The sequence below is a fragment of the Petromyzon marinus genome, chromosome 72 (genome assembly GCF_048934315.1).
Source record: "Petromyzon marinus isolate PM22_M1 ecotype Great Lakes invasive population chromosome 72, UKy_Petmar_22M1.pri1.0, whole genome shotgun sequence".
Lineage (NCBI taxonomy): Eukaryota > Metazoa > Chordata > Hyperoartia > Petromyzontiformes > Petromyzontidae > Petromyzon > Petromyzon marinus.
In genome coordinates this window covers 5,772,998-5,794,804 of record NC_133738.1, presented here as the reverse complement: position 1 = coordinate 5,794,804, position 21,807 = coordinate 5,772,998, and the positions used below count along the sequence as shown (strand labels likewise).

The following is a 21,807-nucleotide window of genomic DNA, read 5'->3' as shown; positions in this document are numbered from 1 at the left end:
GGTAATAGCTGCTCATTCAGAGGAGGAGTTGGAGACGCTGCTGCTGAGACTGGAGCGTGCCACTAAGAGATGGGGCCTTACCATCAGCCCCACCAAAACTAAGTACCTGCCTGGGTATTTTGTCCCATCGGACACTCCACCCCACAACTCCCAATCGGTGATGGGGCAGTTGTGGAGAGAGTGGAGAGTTTCCCATACCTGGGCAGTGTGCTTATGACCGGCTCCAGTTTAACAGCAGAGGTCTCACTCCGAATCAGTCGAGCGGCAATATCTTTTCATCGGTTGCGTAACGCTGTGTGGAAGCTACCTGGTGTGTCGCTCCGCACTAAGCTTTAGGTCATCTCGGCCACGGTCATTCCCTCCCTTCTCTATGCTTGCGAAACGTGGACCCCCTAAATGGAACATCTTCGCCGGTTAGAAACATTTAGGCTAGCCTGCCTACGATCTATTCTGGGTTTAACCAGGCTGGATTGTGTGAGGAGCTCACAAATCTTTGAAAGATCTGGTCAAGGTCCCATCGGTGAGCTACTCCAGCAGGCAAGGCTGCGTTAGCTGGGTCACGTAGCCCGCATGCCCAGCCACCGCATGCCGAAAGAGCTTTTGTTCGGCCGGATCGAGGGGGCTAGACGGGCGCGGTACGGGCTAGAGAAGAGATGGAGTGATGTGGTACAAAAGGACGTGGAGCTGAGTGGACTTGCCGATGACTGGTACCAGCGGAGTCAAGATCGGCCTCTGTGGAGGAGGCTCGTGAAGGGCGCTACTGGCCAGTTGGAGGCAGTCGCCCTCCAACAAAAACGGAGGGCGGAGGAGCGACGCTCACAACAACGAGCGGAGCGCTGGGTGGCTAAAGCACACACAGCAGGTTGGCACAGTAGGGGGCACAGGTGGTGCATCGGCCAGTCATCTCAGTAAGTCGACCCGTGGCACCTGGGTCTGCCTCGTGACCTCCTGCCAGCGGGCGTTCGACACTTCACGTGGCTTCAAGGTGCACATTGCCTGGCACAAGCGTCGTGGTGACGTCACCGCCACTTAGTGGCGAATGGCGGTTGTTGTTGTTCATGTGTGTACGTCTATGTGTGTGTGTACGTGTGTACGTGTGTGTGTGGACGTGTGTATGTGTGTACGTGTGTGTGTATGTACGTGTGTACGTGTGTGTATGTATGTGTGTGTGTATGTGTGTACGTGTGGGGAGCGATAGTGTAGCGGTTAGCGCGCTGCGCTATGAATCTGGCGACCCGGGTTCGATTCCCGCTCACGGCCAACACCAGTGACGATTATCTGAACCGGTCCCGGGGCTCCCCTAGGTCGACTCAGCCTCAAATGAGTACCTGGTGCGGTGTGTAAACATTGCCACTAGGGAGACAAAGGCGGTCGGGCGTGGTGCTGGCCACCCACCCCCTCGTGTACCGTTCCGGCCTTCATAGGTGCTCGCTAACAGCACTTGCCCCTACAGTCTGTTAAGGCTATATGGGGGATCTTTGTGTACGTGTGTACGTGTATGTGTGTGTGTACGTGTGTACGTATGTGTGTGTACTTGTGTACGTACGATTATCTTAACCGGTCCCAGGCCTCCCATAGGTCGACTCAGCCTCAAATCAGTACCTGGTGCGGTGTGTAAACATTGCTACTAGGGAGACAAAGGCGGTCGGGCGTGGTGCTGGCCACCCACCCCCTCATGTACCGTTACCGGCCTTCATAGGTGCTCGCTAACAGCACTTGCCCCTACAGTCTGTTAAGGCTATATGGGGGATCTTTGGATCTTTTGTGTCCGTGTGTACATGTGTGTACGTGTGTGTATGTGTGTACGTGTGTGTATGTGTGTACTGTCATCGGCTACAGAATCCCACGTCAGAGAATGTGGAGGCTTACCGCAGCCTTCGCTCGGAGGTTCGGAGAGCCGTGAGGCGCTGCAAGGATGGGTGGTGGTCGCGGGTTGCTGAGGAGATGGAGTCTGCCTCAGTGGCCCGTGATCACAAATCTCTATTTAATTCCATCAAAAAAGTAACCTGCGGCGCCACACCTATTACCATCATTAGGGGAAAAAAGGGTTATCCAATCTCCGACCCCCAGGAACAGGTTTGCAGATTTGCTGAGCATTTCTGTGAGGTCCTGGGGGAGGGAAAATCCCTCAGCCAGGAAAACATCGTGGCACAAAGTGAGGATGACCCTGCTGAGGCTGCGGTGCCTCAAATATTGGAAGAAGTCACCCCCTGTGAGTGGCTGGCTGAGGTGCCATCTGCTGAGGAAGTACTGAAGGCGATCCGGAGTCTGAGACCAACAAAGGCAGCGGGCAGAGATGATCTCCCAAGTGAAATGCTGAGGGAGGGTGGCGTTTGTGCACAGACTGCCCTATATGACATTATAACAACAGTCTGGACCACTGGATGGGTTCCGCAGGATTGGAAGGATGCCCTGGTGGTCCCCCTTTTTAAGAAGGGGGACCGCACATACTGTAACAACTACAGGGGCATCTCACTCCTCAGTGTGCCGGGAAAGGTCCTGGCAAGGATTATTCAGCATCGCCTAGCCAGGCACGCTGAGGAGAGGCTTGCGGAGCCCCAATGCGGTTTCAGGAAAGGGCGGTCCTGCACAGATGCCATATTTTCTGTCCGTCTGCAACAGCAAAGGTGTAGGGAATTCCAACAAGACCTACATCTCTGCTTTATTGACCTGGTCAAGGCCTATGATACCATCAGTAGGCCTGGGCTCTGGGTCGTTCTTCGTGCTTTTGGAGTACCTGACCCTCTGCTCACAATCATTAAGGACCTTCATGATGGTGAGCGGGCCCGGGTAAAACTACGTGGCCGGGAGTCAGAGCCATTCCCTGTACACCTTGGGGTGCGACAGGGATGTCCTCTGCCTCCCACATTATTTAACATCTATTTTGACCACGTAGTTCGTGAAGCCTTCAATAGCTGTACCGGGGGAATCTCCATATGGTACAGATATAATGGGAGGCTAATCGATGCCCGGGTGCGGTCAAGGGATGGCTCCCTATTGCTCAACCACGTTATGTATGCTGATGATTTGGTAATAGCTCCTCAGTCAGAGGAGGAGTTGGAGACGCTGCTGCTGAGACTGGAGCGTGCCACTAAGAGGTGGGGCCTTACCATCAGGCCCACCAAAACTAAGCACCTGCCTGGGTATTTTGTACCATCGGACACTCCACCCCCACAACTCCCAATCGGTGATGGGGCAGTTGTGGAGAGAGTGGAGAGTTTCCCATACCTGGGCAGTGTGCTTATGACTGGCTCCAGTTTAACAGCAGAGGTCTCACTCCGAATCAGTCGAGCGGCAATATCTTTTCATCGGTTGCGTAACGCTGTGTGGAAGCTACCTGGTCTGTCGCTCCGCACTAAGCTTCAGGTCTTCTCGGCCACGGTCATTCCCTCCCTTCTCTACGCTTGCGATACGTGGACCCCCCTAATGGAACATCTTCACCGGTTAGAAACATTTAGGCTGGCCTGTCTACGATCCATCCTGGGTTTAACCAGACTGGATTGTGTGAGGAGCTCACAAATCCTTGAAAGATCTGGGCAAGGTCCCATCGGTGAGCTCCTCTGGCGGGCAAGGCTGCGATGGCTGGGTCATGTAGCCCGCATGCCCAGCCTCCGCATGCCGAAACAGCTTTTGTTCGGCCGGATTGAGGGGGCTAAGCGGGCGCGGCACGGGCTAGAGAAGACATGGAGTGATGTGGTACAGGAGGACGTGGAGCTGAGTGGACTTGCCGATGACTGGTACCAGCGGTGTCAAGATCGGCCTCTGTCGAGGAGCCTCGTGAAGGATGCTACTGGGCAGTTGGAGGTAGTCGCCCTTCAACAACAACGGAGGGCGGAGGAGCGACGCTCAGAACAACGAGCGGAGTGCCGGGTGGCTAAAGCACAGCAGGTTGGCACAGTAGGGGGCACAGGTGGTGCATCAGCCAGTCATCTCAGTCAGTCGACCCGTGGCACCTGGGTCTGCCCCATGACCTCCTGCCAGCGGGCGTTCGACACTTCACGTGGCCTCAGGGTGCACATAGCCTGGCACAAGCGTCGTGGTGACGTCACCGCCACTTAGTGGCGAATGGCGGTTGTTGTTGTTGTGTGTACGTTTGTGTGTGTACGTGTGTGTGTGTACGTGTGTGTGTATGTGTGTACGTGTGTGTATGTATGTGTGTACGTGTGCGTGTACGTGTGTACGTGTGTGCACGTGTGTACGTGTTTGTGTACGTGTGTATGTGTGTATGTACGTGTGTACGTGTGTGTGTATGTACGTGTATATGTACGTGTGTGTGTGTGTGTGTATGCAGCCTATCGCATAGGATTGCCTCGCGCCGACTGACTGGCTGATAGACTTAGCACTAGCGTTATATTCTAAAAATGATCTTCGGTTGACGACCGAAAGTCAATATCAGTTTTGGCCGAAACCGAAACCAGACCGAAAGTAAAACATTTACTTTCGGCCGAAACCGAAAGTATGCCAAAAGTGGCCATTTGCCAACTTTCGGCGCCGAAACCGAATTTCGGTCGGCATCTACTATACACTACACACTACTATACACTAAACTTTTGCCTAGCCATCGAACAAAGACAGTCAAACACATCATCGCACGGCGCTTTCAGATGCGCTTCTGCGGCCGTATGGAGAGCTCTTCTGATATTAGGAAGCCACTGGGAGCTGTACACTTTCAGATAATCATCTCGATCGACAAGCTCATTTCTTTAGAACTGCTTGTTGTTTTGCTTAGTTTGTCCTTCCCCCTCAACTCCAAATAGCGCGGTTGGCTACGTACATACATACTAAACTATAAGCAATTTTTATTTTACCAGGTAAGGCCCCTTGAGCTATGCGGAAGCGAGCTGGCTTTCACAAATGATAGCAGCTTAATGAAGTGGCTGATATCACGTGAAAATGTATAGCAACAGTCAAATACTCTAAACGTGTGGAGATGTTGATTCTAAATGTGAAGGCGAAAAACGGAGGACCTGGAGAAAAATCCACACGACCACGGGGAGAGAGACAAGCAGACTCCAAATATACAGCAGGCATCACGGTCAGGATTGAACTCATGCCCCACTATATACCAGGCGAGGGGTTAATAATCTAGCAACAATGGAACCAGTTTTGTATGTTATCTCAAGGCGCTTGCAAATGCAAATGCTGACATAGAGTGGAATAATGCAGTTGGCAGAAGAGGCGTGCTACAAGGGTATTGAGCAACGAGTGACAGGAGTGATAGAGGGGGTATTTGGGAATCACGCCAAGGGGTTACAGGGAAAGGTCAGGAAGGAGTGGAGGGGGGCGTGGTGGAGGGGAAAGAGGCAGGGGAATTGGTGACGATGGAGAGGTGATGAGACTTTAAGAGAGGGAACGGAAAGAGCTTAAGGAGAGGGGAGACTGCTGAATATACAGGGGCAGTGTTGAGTCTGTGGGTGGCAGTATTGAGTCTATTGGATTATTGCTGAGTCTACGGATGGCAGTGTTGAGTCTATGGGTGGCAGTGTTGAGTCTATGAGTGGCAGTATAGAGTCTATGGGTGGAAGTATTGAGTCGATGGGTGGAAGTGCTGAGTCTATGGGTGGAAGTGTTGAGTCGATCGTGCAATGTTGAGTCTACGGTGCAGTGTAGAGTAATAAATGTCCATTGTTAGTGTACTGTTCCCCTTTTAACGTTCTTTGGTCTGACACTTGTGTAGAGACACTGGTGTAGAGACACTGGGTAGTGAGACTAGGCCAATCACTATCAAAAAGACAATGCGTGTAACATTATTATCAGAGCATGATTGTTGGCATGTTAACCAGAAGTACTGTGTGTGGTTAATGCAGACTTGATCCCTTGCAAAATGTATCATCTATTTAGTGTTTGAACATCTTAACAGAGCTCATGTTTTATTATTGCCAGACAGGGTAAAACCTATTCCTATACTTTGATACTGGCAAAAAGGTATCCCATGATGAAGCTGCTCACCCCGAGCTATGAATGCTCTGATACGTGGCATTATCCTTGTACTGTTCGCCTTTTGGCGTTATTCTCTGGTCTAACACTGATAGTGAGACACTGGTAGTGAGACTGGTAGTGAGACACTGGGTAGTGAGACACTGGTAATAAGACACTGGGTAGTGAGACACTGGGTAGTGAGACACTGGTAGCGAGACACTGGGTAGTGAGACACTGGGTAGCGAGACACTGGTAGTAAGACACTGGTAGTAAGACACTGGTAGTGAGACACTGGGTAGTGAGACACTGGTTAGTAAGACACTGGTAGTGAGACACTGGTAGTACTGGGTGGAGAGACACTGGTAATGAGACACTGGGTAGTGAGACACTGGGTAGTGAGACACTGGGTAGCGAGACACTGGGTAGTGAGACACTGGTAGCGAGACACTGGGTAGTAAGACACTGGTAGTGAGACACTGGTAGTGAGACACTGGGTAGTGAAACACTCGTAGAGAGACACTGGGTAGTGAGACACTGGGTAGTGAGACACTGGTGGTGAGACACTGGTGGTGAGACACTGCTAATGAGACACTGGGTAGTGAGACACTGGTAGTAAGACACTGGGTAGTAAGACACTGGGTAGTGAGACACTGGTGATGAGACACTGCTAGTGAGACACTGGATAGTGAGACACTGGGTAGTGAGACACTGGTAGTGAGACACTGGGTAGTGAAACACTCGTAAAGAGACACTGGGTAGTGAGACACTGGGTAGTGAGACACTGGTGGTGAGACACTGGTGGTGAGACACTGCTAATGAGACACTGGGTAGTGAGACACTGGTAGTAAGACACTGGGTAGTAAGACACTGGGTAGTGAGACACTGGTGATGAGACACTGCTAGTGAGACACTGGGTAGTGAGACACTGGGTAGTGAGACACTGCAAGTGAGACACTGGGCAGTGAGACACTGGGTAGTAAGACACTGCAAGTGAGACACTGGGTAGTAAGACACTGGGTAGTGAGACACTGCAAGTGAGACACTGGGTAGTGAGACACTGGGTAGTGAGACACTGCTAGAGAGACACTGTGTAGCGAGACACTGGGTAGTGAGACACTGGTAGCGAGACACTGGGTAGTAAGACACTGGTAGTGAGACACTGGTAGTGAGACACTGGTAGTGAGACACGGGGTAGTGAGACACTGGTAGTGAGACACTGGGTAGTGAAACACTGGTAGAGAGACACTGGGTAGTGAGACACTGGGTAGTGAGACACTGGTGGTGAGACACTGGTGGTGAGACACTGCTAATGAGACACTGGGTAGTGAGACACTGGTAGTAAGACACTGGTAGTGGGACACGGGGTAGTGAGACACTGGTAGTGAGACACTGGGTAGTGAAACACTGGTAGAGAGACACTGGGTAGTGAGACACTGGGTAGTGAGACACTGCAAGTGAGACACTGGGTAGTGAGACACTGGGTAGTGAGACACTGCAAGTGAGACACTGGGTAGTGAGACACTGGGTAGTGAGACACTGCAAGTGAGACACTGGGTAGTGAGACACTGGGTAGTGAGACACTGCTAGTGAGACACTGGGTAGTGAGACACTGGGTAGTGAGACACTGCTAGTGAGACACTGGGTAGTGAGACACTGCTAGTGAGACACTGGTAGTGAGACACTGGGTAGTGAGACACTGCTAGTGAGACACTGGGTAGTAAGACACTGGGTAGTAAGATACTGGTAGTGAGACACTGGGTAGTGAGACACTGGTGGTGAGACACTGCTAATGAGACACTGGGTAGTGAGACACTGCTAGTGAGACACTGGGTGGTGAGACACTGGGTAGTAAGACACTGGGTAGTGAGACACTGGGTAGTGAGACACTGGGTGGTGAAACACTGGTAGTGAGACACTGGTAGTGAGACACTGGGTAGCGAGACACTGGGTAGTGAGACACTGGGTAGCGAGACACTGGGTAGTGAGACACTGGGTAGCGAGGCACTGGGTAGTAAGACTCTGGTAGTGAGACGCTGCAAGTGAGACACTGGGTATTGTGACACTGCTAGTGAGACACTGGGTAGTGAGACACTGCTAGTGAGACATTGGGTAGTAAGACACTGGGGTGTGAGACAATGCTAGTGAGACACTGCTAGTGAGACACTGGGTAGTGAAATACTGGTAGTGAGACACTGGGTAGTAAGACACTGCTAGTGAGACACTGGGTAGTAAGACACTGGTAGTGAGACACTGGGTTGTGAGACACTGGTGGTGAGACACTGCTAATGAGACACTGGGTAGTGAGACACTGCTAGTGAGACACTGGGTGGTGAGACACTGGGTAGTAAGACACTGGGTAGCGAGACACTGGGTAGTGAGACACTGGGTAGCGAGACACTGGGTAGTGAGACACTGGGTAGCGAGACACTGGGTAGTAAGACACTGGTAGTGAGACACTGCCAGTGAGACTAGGCCATACAGAAGGCTGCTGTCTCTGGTGTAGGCCAATCAATGTCAAAGACAATTACATTACACTATGTGACACAATTTTTGTCCCTGGGTAGTAAGTGTTCTTTTTAAATTGCTCATGCCTAAAAAGTATACAAAATGGTTATTGTTCCCCACAAAGTTTGCTTTTGAAATGTTCCTATTTTCAATGAGAAAACAGGCGATAATGTGTCTTTTCGTTCACGTAAAGTAAAAAAACCAACAGCATTTAAATAAAAATGAACATGTATTCATACTAAAATTGTGTCTTTTCGTTCACATAAAGTAAAAAAACAACACCATATAAATCAAAATGAACATGTATTCATACTAAAGTAATAAAAAAAATACTACAAAATATTTAGAAGTGAGTAGTTTTTGAGATTTACGATTATACTTTAAAACACTTTGACAAATCAGCCCCCAAATGTAGTCTCCCATCATGTTCTCGTTATAATGTCCTTGATAGCGGCTTTCAAAGTCCAGTATATCCTGGTGGAAGCGCTCGCCTTGCTCCTCCGAATATGCTTCCATGTTGTCTTTGAATGTATCAAGATGAGCATCAAGGATATGGACTTTGAGGGAAATCCTACAGCCCATCAATATATAAACACCCAGGTCTGTCATTCTGTCATTGTGTGACTAACGCGGCACAGATTGGTTGAAGTGCATCACGTGACCGGGACCAAGCAGCCAACGAACGCTTGGCGGGGCTATAGAGGGGCGGGTGAAAGTCCGCATTGAACCAAATCCCCAGCAAGGCCATCTACTTAACGACGAGAGGAAATTCACACGAAATGTCGTTTTCAAGTGAAGTCTTCCAGATGTAAAATGATATAAGCTTTTAATGAAGAAATAAAATTATCCAATTCAAAACATAATACAATTAAAAATGTTTCATTTTAAAACTTCAAAACAGAGCATCGGGTGCTTGCGTGAATGCGTCGTTCGTGCGCAATTTTTTTGTGACATTCCTGGCCGAAGGCCGTAAATGGTTGTGAGGGGCGCCACAGACGCCCCCGAACAACCCCTAGTTGTGCCATCGTTCTTCACCAGTCTCAACCACAGAGTTTTCGGCCTTGTGATTACTCAGCAAGCCAAAAAACCACTGCGATAAAGCTGTCCCAAGCCGCTTTCTCCTTACTAGTGAGCTTCTTGGGGGAATTCATTGCACTCCAGGATAGTCTTTTATCTGTGGTCCGATGAAGACAGCGGGTTTGACCTTTGCCTCAGACATCTTAGGGAAGAATTTTGAAGGCACTTGAAGGATGCCGACTCCTTATCTACAGCTCTGACAAATTGTTTCATAAGGCACAATTTGATGTGCAGTGGTGGCATCAGCACCTTCCGGGGGTCCACCTGTGGCTCCCACTTGACGTTGTGCCTCCCCACAGAGAACTCGGTCCGCTGTGGCCAGTCCCGTCTGTGGTAGTGCACCTTGGTGTCCCTACTGTCCCAATGGCAAAGATAGCAGGGAATCTTGGTAAAAACCTCCTTGAAGACCCATCAGGAATACCACCATTTTGAAGTCTCCGATGACCTCCCAGCCGTACTCATCATACTTCAAGGCATCCAGCATGGTATTGATGCTGTTGTAATCCTCTTTGAGATGCACCGAGTGAGCCAGAGGAAGAGACGGGTACTTGTTACCATCATGGAGCAGCACGGCTTTGAGGCTCCTGGATGAGCTGTCAATGAATAGGCGCCACTCATTCTAGTTGCAGGCGATTCCGATTGCCTCAAACAGACTGGTCACTTTGTGGCAGAAGCAGAGCCCATGTTTACGGGTGAAGAAGCTGCAAAAAGATTGGTGACGCTTCCTCTGATCTGCGACTTGCACACTTGCATACAACAAGTTTCACTGCTTGAGCTTAGACGTCAAAAGCTTGGCATTGGACTTGGTGAGACCAAGATCTCTGATCAAGTCATTGAGGTCTTTTTGGTTGGGGTAGTATGGGTTTCTCTCCTCAGCTCCACCTTTGAAATTGTCATCTGGATCTACATCTTCCTCGCTCTCTGACTTGCTGCTCTCTTCTAAAGACGGCTCCTTTCTCTCCGGAGGAGTGGGTATGGGGAGCTCATGGCAGTGTGGCACCGGGGTGATGGATGAAGGAAGTTACGGATACGTGATAGCAGGTGCATTCTTGCCAGTCCGACGTTAGGAAGGGTCCACCATGCAGAAGTAGCAGTTGCTTGAGTGGTCAGTGGGTTCCTGCCAAATTCTTGGGATAGCGAACTTCATGGCTCTCTTTTCCCCTCTGTACCATCCTACGAAATACATTTATTTCACCCATGACTAATGTGTTAGAGATTATCGCAACATTTTTCATATATGATATATATTTTTTCAATAATAACATTGAAAATTGTAAAACATTTAAAATAAAAAGCTTTTACAATTGAAAACATTTTAACAAATTTTATAACATAAAATTCTGAGCAACAATTGTCCATCTTACCTTCCAGTTTGTTTGCATTGCTCGCAGGTGAAATGAGGTGCCCAGGGTTTGCCTTTATCCCCGACAGGCATGCCGAAATATGCCTTATAGGCCTCGCACATCTTAGCAGTACTTTTTCACTCTTTTCTTGATAAATTGGTCGCAGACATAGCAAAATGCGTCTGCCGGATGCTTGCAGCCTCTTGATACCATCTCACAAAAATGCAGATATGTATCCACTTAGGCAAATGGAACTAAACTGAACTGGTGGGCTTAAGGCCCCTGTATTTATACTACTATGTATATTACTGGAAAGTTCGAGAATGTTATGAGACCTCCTTTGCCAGTAACAAGATATAGTAATAGGTTTTTAGCCTTTTATCTGGCACAAAAAACTGACACCTTTATACAAGGGATCATGTTTGCAATAACCACAACACAAGCAGTCAAAATGCAAACAAAAAGGTCTCATAATGTAAATGCTTACTCCGAGCTCTCAATACTCTGATTGTGTGCTGTTTTTGAGTTGTACGCCTTTTGGCGTCTTCTGGTCCAACACCAGTGGAGACTAAGCTCTAAGAAAAGCCATCTCGGGTGTGGACCAATCAAATTCAAGGACAGTACATATCGTCAGAGTTGTCTTTTTTGTTTGCATTTTGACTGCTTGTGTTGTGGTTATTGCAAACATGATCCCTTGTATAAAGGTGTCAGTTTTCTGTGCCAGATAAAAGGGTAAAAACGTATTACTACTTCGAGAATGTTCTAGAAGTTACTCCAAGTTTACTCAGCACTGAACCTATCTGGAATTCCCATTGAAAATAGGTACATTTCAAAATATCACTGTCCTGGTCACAAAAGCAAAGTTTGTGGGGCATAAGCAATTAGATAATAACAATTACTACCCAGGGACAAAATACATTTTTTTTTGTTACACAGTGTTATCATAACATGTTTTGTATATATATATTTTCGATTATTACAGCCTATCTACGTGACTTTACCGAAAGTCCCAAAGAATATTAATTCCTGCAGTAACGAAAGCTTCAAGTCAAGATCTTGCCTCTCTAGTTGGGTCCGTTGCCCCCCCCCCCCCCCCACCGGTTGTTTTTGTTCCCTGCTCTTTATGCAATGCGCAGTTGGAATCCTCGGTTCATCATCATCATCATGTGCATGCCCCTCGGGGCGTTGCAGTCTCCACACGCCGCCACCAGGCGATTCTATCTTGCGCCAGCCGCCACGCTGAATGCAAGCCAAGGCCGCGGTGTCGAAGATCGGCCTTGGCTTGCGTGTCCACGTCAGGCCGTGGTCTGCTCCGGGAGTGACTCCAGTCCCACGCAGGGCTCTGGCGTGATATTCTCACAGGATGCCGGCCATCCCGTGAAAAGGCGGACCCCGGCATTGATGATGTGTTCGCTGAAGTGGATGTGGAGTATCCTCGGATGGAATGTGCATTATTAATATGAACTATTATTAATAATTCCTATTATTCATGGTAGCATTTATTTATTTAAATTTAATTATTTAACAGGTTTTTTTTTCTTTTTCCTTTTCCAGGCGGGCAGCAGTTCATGGGCAGAGGCTGCGCCACTACGGCTCAATGTGCTGCCGGCGATTTCAAGGATCAGCTGAAGGTGCAAATCAACACCCTTTTCCCCTCATTCACCGGCACTGTCGATTCGTTTACCTGCTGCCAGCAGAATCTCTGCAACAACAATGACAGCGGCGGCAGCAGTGGTGGTAGTAGTGGTGGTAGCAGTGGCGGCAGCACCGGTGGCAGCAGCGGCGGCAGCAGTGGTGGCAGCAGCGGTGGCAGCAGCGGTGGCAGCAGTGGTGGCAGCAGTGGTGGGAGCAGTGGTGGGAGCAGCGGCGGCAGCAGTGGCGGCGGCAGCAGCGGCGGTGGTGGCAACGGATGCGCCGGATTGCGAGCGGCCCACTTCACGTCGGCCTTGCTCGTTGCCGCGACCGTTATCTCGTCTGCTTTTTAATGCTCTGCCTGTCGGGGTGACCGCGGCAGTTGTCCTCGGCCAGCGTGGCTGATGGCACTCCTGAAAAGGGGGAAAGGGGCGCCCTAAGCTATGCAGGTAAAAAATATATATTTCGCCCAGCTAAAATTGTGTGGGGGACTCCTCTACTTACGAATATTGCACTCACGGACTTTCAGAGATACGAACAAAGCTCTCCCCGTATGTCCAGTTGCAGGTGTTTGGAAAAGAGAGTCGTAAGTTCAACCGTCTTGCACAATAGCTAGCAGTGTTGGCATCTTCATCTGCAGAACGTGAAGAACCAGTGGCATCTACAACGTGAAGAACCAGTGGCATCTGTATCTCCAGAATGTGAAGACACCAGTGGCATCTTCATCTGCAGAACATGAAGAACCAGTGGCATCTTGATCTGCAGAACATGAAGAACCAGTGGCATCTACATCTGCAGAACGTGAAGAACCAGTGGCATCTACATCTGCAGAACGTGAAGAACCAGTGGCATCTACATTTGCAGAACGTGAGGAACTAGTGGCATCTAAATCTGCGGAACGTGAAGAACCAGTGGCATCTACATCTGCAGAACGTGAGGAACCAGTGGCATCTGCATCTGCAGAACATGAAGAATCAGTGGCATCTACATCTGCAGAACGTGAAGAACCAGTGGCATCTACATCTGCAGAACGTGAAGAACCAGTGGAATCTACATCTGCAGAAGGTGACGAACCAGTGGCATCTACATTTGCAGAACGTGAGGAACCAGTGGCATCTAAATCTGCAGAACGTGAAGAACCAGTGGCATCTACATCTGCAGAACGTGAGGAACCAGTGGCGTCTGCATCTGCAGAACATGAAAAACCAGTGTCATCTACATCTGCAGAACGTGAAGAACCAGTAGCATCTACATCTGTAGAACGTGAGGAACCAGTGGCATCTACATTTGCAGAACGTGAAGAACCAGTGGCATCTGCATCTGCAGAACGTGAAGAACCAGTGGCATCTACATCTGCAGAACGTGAGGACCCAGTGGCATCTGCATCTGCAGAACATGAAGAACCAGTGGCATCTACATCTGCAGAACGTGAAGAACCAGTGGCATCTACATCTGTAGAACGTGAGGAACCAGTGGCATCTGCATCTGCAGAATATGAAGAACCAGTGGCATCTACATCTGCAGAACGTGAAGAACCAGTGGCATCTACATCTGCAGAACGTGAAGAACCAGTGGCATCTACATCCTCAGAACGTGAAGAACCAGTGGCATCTACATCTGTAGAACGTGAGGAACCAGTGGCATCTGCATCTGCAGAACGTGAAGAACCAGTGGCATCTACATCTGCAGAACGTGAAGAACCAGTGGCATCTACATCTGCAGAACGTGAAGAACCAGTGGCATCTACATATGCAGAACGTGAAGAACCAGTGGCATCTACATTTGCAGAACGTGAGGAACCAGTGGCATCTAAATCTGTGGAACGTGAAGAACCAGTGGCATCTACATCTGCAGAACGTGAGGAACCAGTGGAATCTACATTTGCAGAACGTGAGGAACCAGTGGCATCTAAATCTGTGGAACGTGAAGAACCAGTGGCATCTACATCTGCAGAACGTGAGGAACCAGTGGAATCTGCATCTGCAGAACGTGAAGAACCAGTGGCATCTACATCTGCAGAACGTGAAGAACCAGTGGCATCTACATATGCAGAACGTGAAGAACCAGTGGCATCTACATTTGCAGAACGTGAGGAACCAGTGGCATCTAAATCTGTGGAACGTGAAGAACCAGTGGCATCTACATCTGCAGAACGTGAGGAACCAGTGGAATCTACATTTGCAGAACGTGAGGAACCAGTGGCATCTAAATCTGTGGAACGTGAAGAACCAGTGGCATCTACATCTGCAGAACGTGAGGAACCAGTGGAATCTGCATCTGCAGAACGTGAAGAACCAGTGGCATCTACATCTGCAGAACGTGAAGAACCAGTGGCATCTACATTTGCAGAACGTGAAGAACCAGTGGCATCTATATCTGCAGAACGTGACGAACCAGTGGCATCTACATTTGCAGAACGTGAGGAACCAGTGGCATCTGCATCTGCAGAACATGAAGAACCAGTGGCATCTACATCTGCAGAACGTGATGAACCAGTGGCATCTACATCTGTTGAACGTGAGGAACCAGTGGCATCTGCATCTGCAGAACGTGAAGAACCAGTGGCATCTACATCTGCAGAACGTAAAGAACCATGGCATCTACATCCTCAGAACGTGAAGAACCAGTGGCATCTACATCTGTAGAACGTGAGGAACCAGTGGCATCTACATCTGCAGAACGTGACAAACCAGTGGCATCTACATTTGCAGAACGTGAGGAACCAGTGGCATCTAAATCTGCGGAACGTGAAGAACCAGTGGCATCTACATCTGCAGATCGTGAGGAACCAGTGGCATCTGCATCTGCAGAACATGAAGAACCAGTGGCATCTACATCTGCAGAACATGAAGAACCAGTGGCATCTACATCTGCAGAACGTGAAGAACCAGTGGCATATACATTTGAGAACGTGAAGAACCAGTGGTATCTACATTTGCAGAACGTGAACAACCAGTGGCATCTACATCTGCAGAACATGAAGAACCAGTGGCATCTACATCTGCAGAACGTGAAGAACCAGTGGCATATACATTTGAGAACGTGAAGAACCAGTGGTATCTACATTTGCAGAACGTGAACAACCAGTGGCATCTACATCTGCAGAACATGAAGAACCAGTGGCATCTAGATCTGCAGAACGTGAAGAACCAGTGGCGTCTACATTTGCAGAGCGTGAGGAACCAGTGGCATCTAAATCTGCGGAACGTGAAGAACCAGTGGCATCTACATCTACAAAACGTGAAGAACCAGTAGCATCTACATCTGCAGAACGTGAGGAACCAGTGGCATCTTCATCTGCAGTACGTGAAAAACCAGCGGCATCTACATCTGCAGAACGTGAAGAACCAGTGGCATCTACATTTGCAGAACGTGAGGAACCAGTGGCATCTACATCTGCGGAACATGAGGAACCAGTGGCATCTACATCTGCAGAACGTGAAGAACCAGTGGCATCTACATCTGTAGAACGTGAAGAACCAGCGGCATCTACATCTGCAGAACGTGAAGAACCAGTGGCATCTACATTTGCAGAACGTGAGGAACCAGTGGCATCTATATCTGCGGAACGTGAGGAACCAGTGGCATCTACATCTGCAGAACGTGAAGAACCAGTGGCATCTACATCTGTAGAACGTGAAGAACCAGTGGCATCTACATCTGCAGAACATGAAGAACTGATGGCATCTACATCTGCAGAACGCTAAGACACTGATGGCATCTACATCTGCAGAACATGAAGAACTGGTGGCATTTACATATACAAACCATTCCTCATGTTTAGTGTACACGCCATACAACATGTTTGGAATCGACAGGAGTAAAGAAAGCTGTCTCTGCTGTGGACCAATCAGTTTCAAAGACAATGCATATATTCACAGTGTGTATTTTTTGTTTGCATTTTGGCTGCAAATATTGTGGTTAATGCAGACATGATTCCTCGCAAAAAAACACTTAAGTTTTGTTGCCAGAAAAAAGGGAAAAAATCCTATTCTCATTACTAGACATCTGGAACCTAAATCGTTCGTAAGTAGAGGAGTCCCTGTATGGGCGCCGCGGCCGCTAGGGGGATGCTTACTGCCTCGCCTTGTTTACAGGAGGCTCGTTAATTCGACTCCAGACCCTGATGAGCCGATGCCTGCTGGTGTATATGTGGAGTCTGCGTCTCTCTCTCTCTCGCCATGGAGATGTTATCTCCCTTGGTTGGTATACAGGCGGTCGAGATTTCCATCCCGGAACCCCGACGATGCCTGTTATGACATATTTCGAGTCTATTTCTATCCAAGTGGAGGTGTCAACTACCTCGCCTGAAATACAGGATATCATGGGTTCGATCCCGGACCCTGACGATGATTGCTGCTTTCTATTTGGAGTCGGCGTCCCTCTCTCTTACTCGCCGTGGTTTTAGTTTATAGTCACGTGGTTTTAGTTTATAGTCACGTGGTTTTAGTTTATAGTCACGTGGCTTTAGTTTATAGTCACGTGGTTCTCGGTACGTGGCAACGTCCCAGGGAGTGTACGTGAGGTGATTTATAAATGTGTGAAATTATATCATACGTCAGAGTCATTATGTACATACTACACGATACACGACACTAATATACATTTCACTATGCACTACACTATACAAATACACTACTATACACTTCACTATGACACACTGCACTATACACTGCAGTATGATATACTTAAAATATACACTACACTACGATACAATACACTCATACACTAAACACCACACTCTACACTACTACACACTGCACTATACGTGTGTCTCTCCTCAGTCGAGTGGATTTGACTCTTGTCTCTCCGGTTTTTCCCTCCACATGTAGAATCAACATCACCACGCGTTGAGAATATTTGGCTGATATAAATGTCGATGATTATGATGATAATCCACTTGATTGAGCTTCTATAATTTGTGACGGCCAGGTGAGGGCTTCTAAAATAGAGATACATCGTAGCTCAGTAGGGCCTCAAACCTGCCAAAATAAAAAAAATAGTTTACTTTGAATTTAGATGCACTGAGTGGGCTCCCCTCTCAGTCCAGAACTCAGCTCTCTCACACGCAAAATTCTTAAGCGACTCCATTACATAATAATCAGAATAATATGTATTTATACTGCAGGAGGAGGGTTCCGATGAGCTATGAAGCTCTGTGTCAAAGATGTCCAGTAGGGGGACACGGCGGTCAGAACGTTACAACAACATACAAAATACTCACAAACACCGATAGGGCTGCAAAGTTAATGAAAGGTAAGCCAATCACTAATATTTTATTTTACCGGGTGTAAGGCCCCTATTGGCCTGGCCATCACAAATGATAGCAGCTCAACCATGTGGCTGACATCAACATCATCATCACGTGGACATTCATAGCAGCAGCAAAATAATCTAAACACGTATTTATACAGACTCACAGAGACCCATTAAGACACATAGACCCACAAAGACTCACAGAGACCCATAGAGACACATAGACCCACATAGACTCACAGAGACCCATAGAGACACATAGACCCACATAGACTCATAGAGACACATAGAGACACATAGACCCACAAAGACTCAAAGAGACACATAGAGACCCACACTCATCAACCAAGCGGCTGACATCATCAGCATCACGTGGACATTCATAGCAGCAGCAGCAGCCAAATACTCTAAAGACGTGGTGATGTTGATTTTCAATGTGGAGAGGGAAAACCAGAGGACCCGAAGAAAAATCCGCACGACCACGGGGAGAGAAAGAGACACGCAGACACCAAATATACAAAAGTCCATCGTCAAGGTCCGGTATTGAACCCATGTTCTCCTGCATACAAGGCGAGGTAGTTAACATCCCCTAGCCACGATGGCTCCCACAACAGATAGACAACCCCAGCCCCGGCCAACCATAAAGTACATTCACACGTAATTACTCAACGACGATAAGGTCATCACGCAGAGACCCGTAGACTTGCAACACAGAGACCCATAGACTCACCACACTAAGACCCATAGTTTCACCACGCAGAAACCGATAGACTCACCACACAGAAACCCATAGACTCACGACGACACAGAGGAGTGACCCACATAGACTCATCACCCCCCCCCACCCCCCGCGGGCCAATCACAGAGTCCGCTCACACGTAGTTACTCCACGACGATACCATGGATCGGAGGGGGAAAGCCGAGCGACGGGATGCCCCCACTGCTGCCCCGTACCTCTCCCGTTTGTGACGGTGGGGGTAGTGGCGACAGCAGCGGCAGGGAGCCCCCCAGGATGAGCAGCACGGCCGCTGCCCAGCCGACAGAAATGGATGCGCCGATCTCTCGCTTCATGGCATCGGGCACCAGCAGGTTGTGGAAGTCGCGCACGACGGAGTCGGCCGTTCACGACGAGGGCACCAGCTCCACGACGCCGGCGAGGACGAGGGTCACCCCCCCGAGCCCATTGTGACGTGGGCCTTGGCCGTGACGTCATCGCCGATGCACGTGGTGCACTTGGCGCCCGCGACGCCCGCCAGGATGCCGAGGGCCGCGAAGACAATGGCGGTGATGGACAGGGCCCGGGCAGCCTGCAAGATAATTATTATTTTAATTTCGAAGTTTTATTACTTTGATTTATTATCCTAGGTGGGTGTACCCGGCATTGCCCGGGAAGAATTAGTGAGTGTCGACATTAGGGGCAGGAGCAAAATTAAGGAAAGGAAATATATACAGTTTTAGACGTATTGCGTGAAATTATTTTGTAAAATGTGTTATCTGGCCATTCGGTGTTATTCTGTGCTATTGGGTATGCTATTGGGTATTGCAGGGCCTGTGGGTTTTTCCATTGGGGGCCAAGTATGAAAAGGTTCCTACTTGCACCAACCGTGGAGCAAGCTAAGAAAAGCTGCCCAAAGAAACAGGGAGTTGGAAAATTTATAAATAAAACATTTATTTTTCACTATTATAGTTGTATTAAAAATATATATAATTTCATTTTTATTCACTATGAAACATTTTTTTGCTTTATAATTATTAGTCTCCATTATTTGTATTAATTGTTGTTATTTTAGTATGTGTTGTTCTAATCTCCATATATATAAAAGGCAAATTTGTGAATGTGTCGGTTAAAAATGTTTAGCATACTTCCCGACATGCAACAAACTTGAAATCTTCCATGAGGGTACTTTCCAGACTGTACACCATGCAAAAATGATAAAAATACACTTCTGCCTTTTTTTGGGGGGGTGGAGCTCAATAATACATTTATTTTTTGCACGGAAAGCGAGCTGAGACGTCAAATCTGCCATGTGACCCGCGCATGTGGAAACGTAACGCAGTGTAGTGTAGTGGTTAGCGCACCGCGCTATAAACCCGGCGACCCGAGTTCGATTCCCGCTCACGGCCACCACCGGTGACGATTATTTGGACCGGTCCTGGGCCTCCCATAGGTGAACTCAGCCTCAAACGAGTAACTGGTGTGGTGTGTGACCATCGCCACTGAGGAGACAGCAGCGGCCGGGCGTGGTGAATCCAAGTCCCGGGGCGAAGCCGGGTAGTCAAGCTAATTCTATATATTTAAAAATTATATATTTATACTTTCATAGCTCTTATGTATTTATCATTCTTATTTTATTCGTTTTTACCAGGTAAGGCCAGGTGCGCAATCGAGGCCAGCACGTGAAGTGTCGAAAACTATCGCTCCTGGCAAGGTCACGGGACAGACCCAGATGCAATGGGTTGACTGAGACTAAGATGAAACCATTTTAAAACTGTTATTATGTTACCAGGTGAGGCCCACTGAGCTTTGTAGCTCATTTGTCAGAAGCAAACCTGGCCATCACAAATGATAGCTCAACAAAGTGGCTTATTATCGTGTGGAAATGTATTGGCTGATATCATCACGTGGACATTTATAGCAGCCATAAACTCTAAATACGTTTCTACAGACTCATAGAGACCCACAGAGACCCATACTCATGGAGATCCAAAGAAACCCACAGAGATCCAGAGACTTTTATAGAATCATAGAGACCCACAGAGACCCACAAAGATGCATAGAGACCCATACTCAGCAAGACCCATATTTTTTATTTTTTATTGTTTTATATATTTTATTATTTTGTTTCCCTTCAACGTGACTTTACCGAAAGAGCTAAGAATATGAATTACTGCAGTCACGAAAGCTTTAAATCAAAATTTAAGACCCATATTACTACTAAACTATATTTTTTTTACCAATTCAGCGGTGCTCTTTTGTCAGACGCAACCTGGCTTTTACAAATGATTGCCTATCGAGGTGGCTTATCATCAAGTGGAAATGTATTGCCTGATATCATCATCACGTGGAAATATATAGCAACCAAACACTCGATACGCGTGTTTTACAGACTCATAGAGACCCACAGAGACCCATAGCGACGCACAGAGTCCCATACTTATCAAGACACATTAAAACGAAACTTTTATTTTACCAGGTAAGGCACACTGAGCTACGTATCTCTTTTTCAGAAGCAACCTGTCTATCACAAATTATTTCCCAACGAAGTGGCTTATCACCTGGAAATGTATAGCAGCCAAATACTCTAAACGCGTGACGTTGATTCTACATCTGTAGGGAAAAATCAGAGAACCTGGAGAAAAATCCACACGACCACCACGGGGAGAGAGAGACATACACAAACTCCAAATATGCAGCAGACGTCAAGGTCAGCACTTGAATCCAAGACCTCTTGCATACCAGACGAGCTAGTTAATATCTCGCCAACCATGTGCATGCACGACTAAACTAACTGCTTGCAATTGTGGTTGTGTTTTAGTTTGTCCTTTCTGCTCACCTACGATTAGCAACGGTCGGCTTCGTACGGGTGTAGCACGAAGGGAGTTCAACAAATGACATACTATACTCTTTAGTTCTTTCGATAAAGTCATGTAGGTAGAAAAATAAAACAAAAAAAGAATATACATTATCACAAAAAACTACATTCTACACCCCTTTTTTATGTCAACACGAGAATGAGTGTTTGAGACTCGGGGCTCTATATACGTGGAGCCCCGACCCTTTAAAAAAAAAACTACATACTACACCCCTTTTTTATGTCAACACGAGAATGAGTGTTTGAGACTCGGGGCTCTATATACGTGGAGCCCCGACCCTTTAAAAAAAAAAACTACATACTACACCCCTTTTTTATGTCAACACGAGAATGAGTGTTTGAGACTCGGGGCTCTATATGCATGGAGCCCCGACCCTTTAAAATAACTTGCGACACTTGTTTAGACAAGGCCACACAGACACGAAGACAAAGATTCCGCGTAAGTTGAGAGGCGGTTCCACCAGGGAGGCTTCGGGAAGGTT

At 48.0% G+C, this 21,807-nt stretch overlaps 1 protein-coding gene across 1 annotated transcript in view; it reads left to right on the top strand.

Moving 5' to 3' along the window:
• The window catches only part of LOC116957348 (uncharacterized), a 70,842-nt gene extending 56,998 nt beyond the window's left edge, over positions 1-13,844 (top strand). The window contains exon 11 of the mRNA XM_076055707.1: positions 12,399-13,844. Coding sequence (XP_075911822.1) covers positions 12,399-12,829 — 431 coding nt within the window. The 3' untranslated portion in view covers positions 12,830-13,844. The remainder of the gene's footprint in view (positions 1-12,398) is intronic.
• Positions 13,845-21,807: the final 7,963 nt, after the last annotated feature.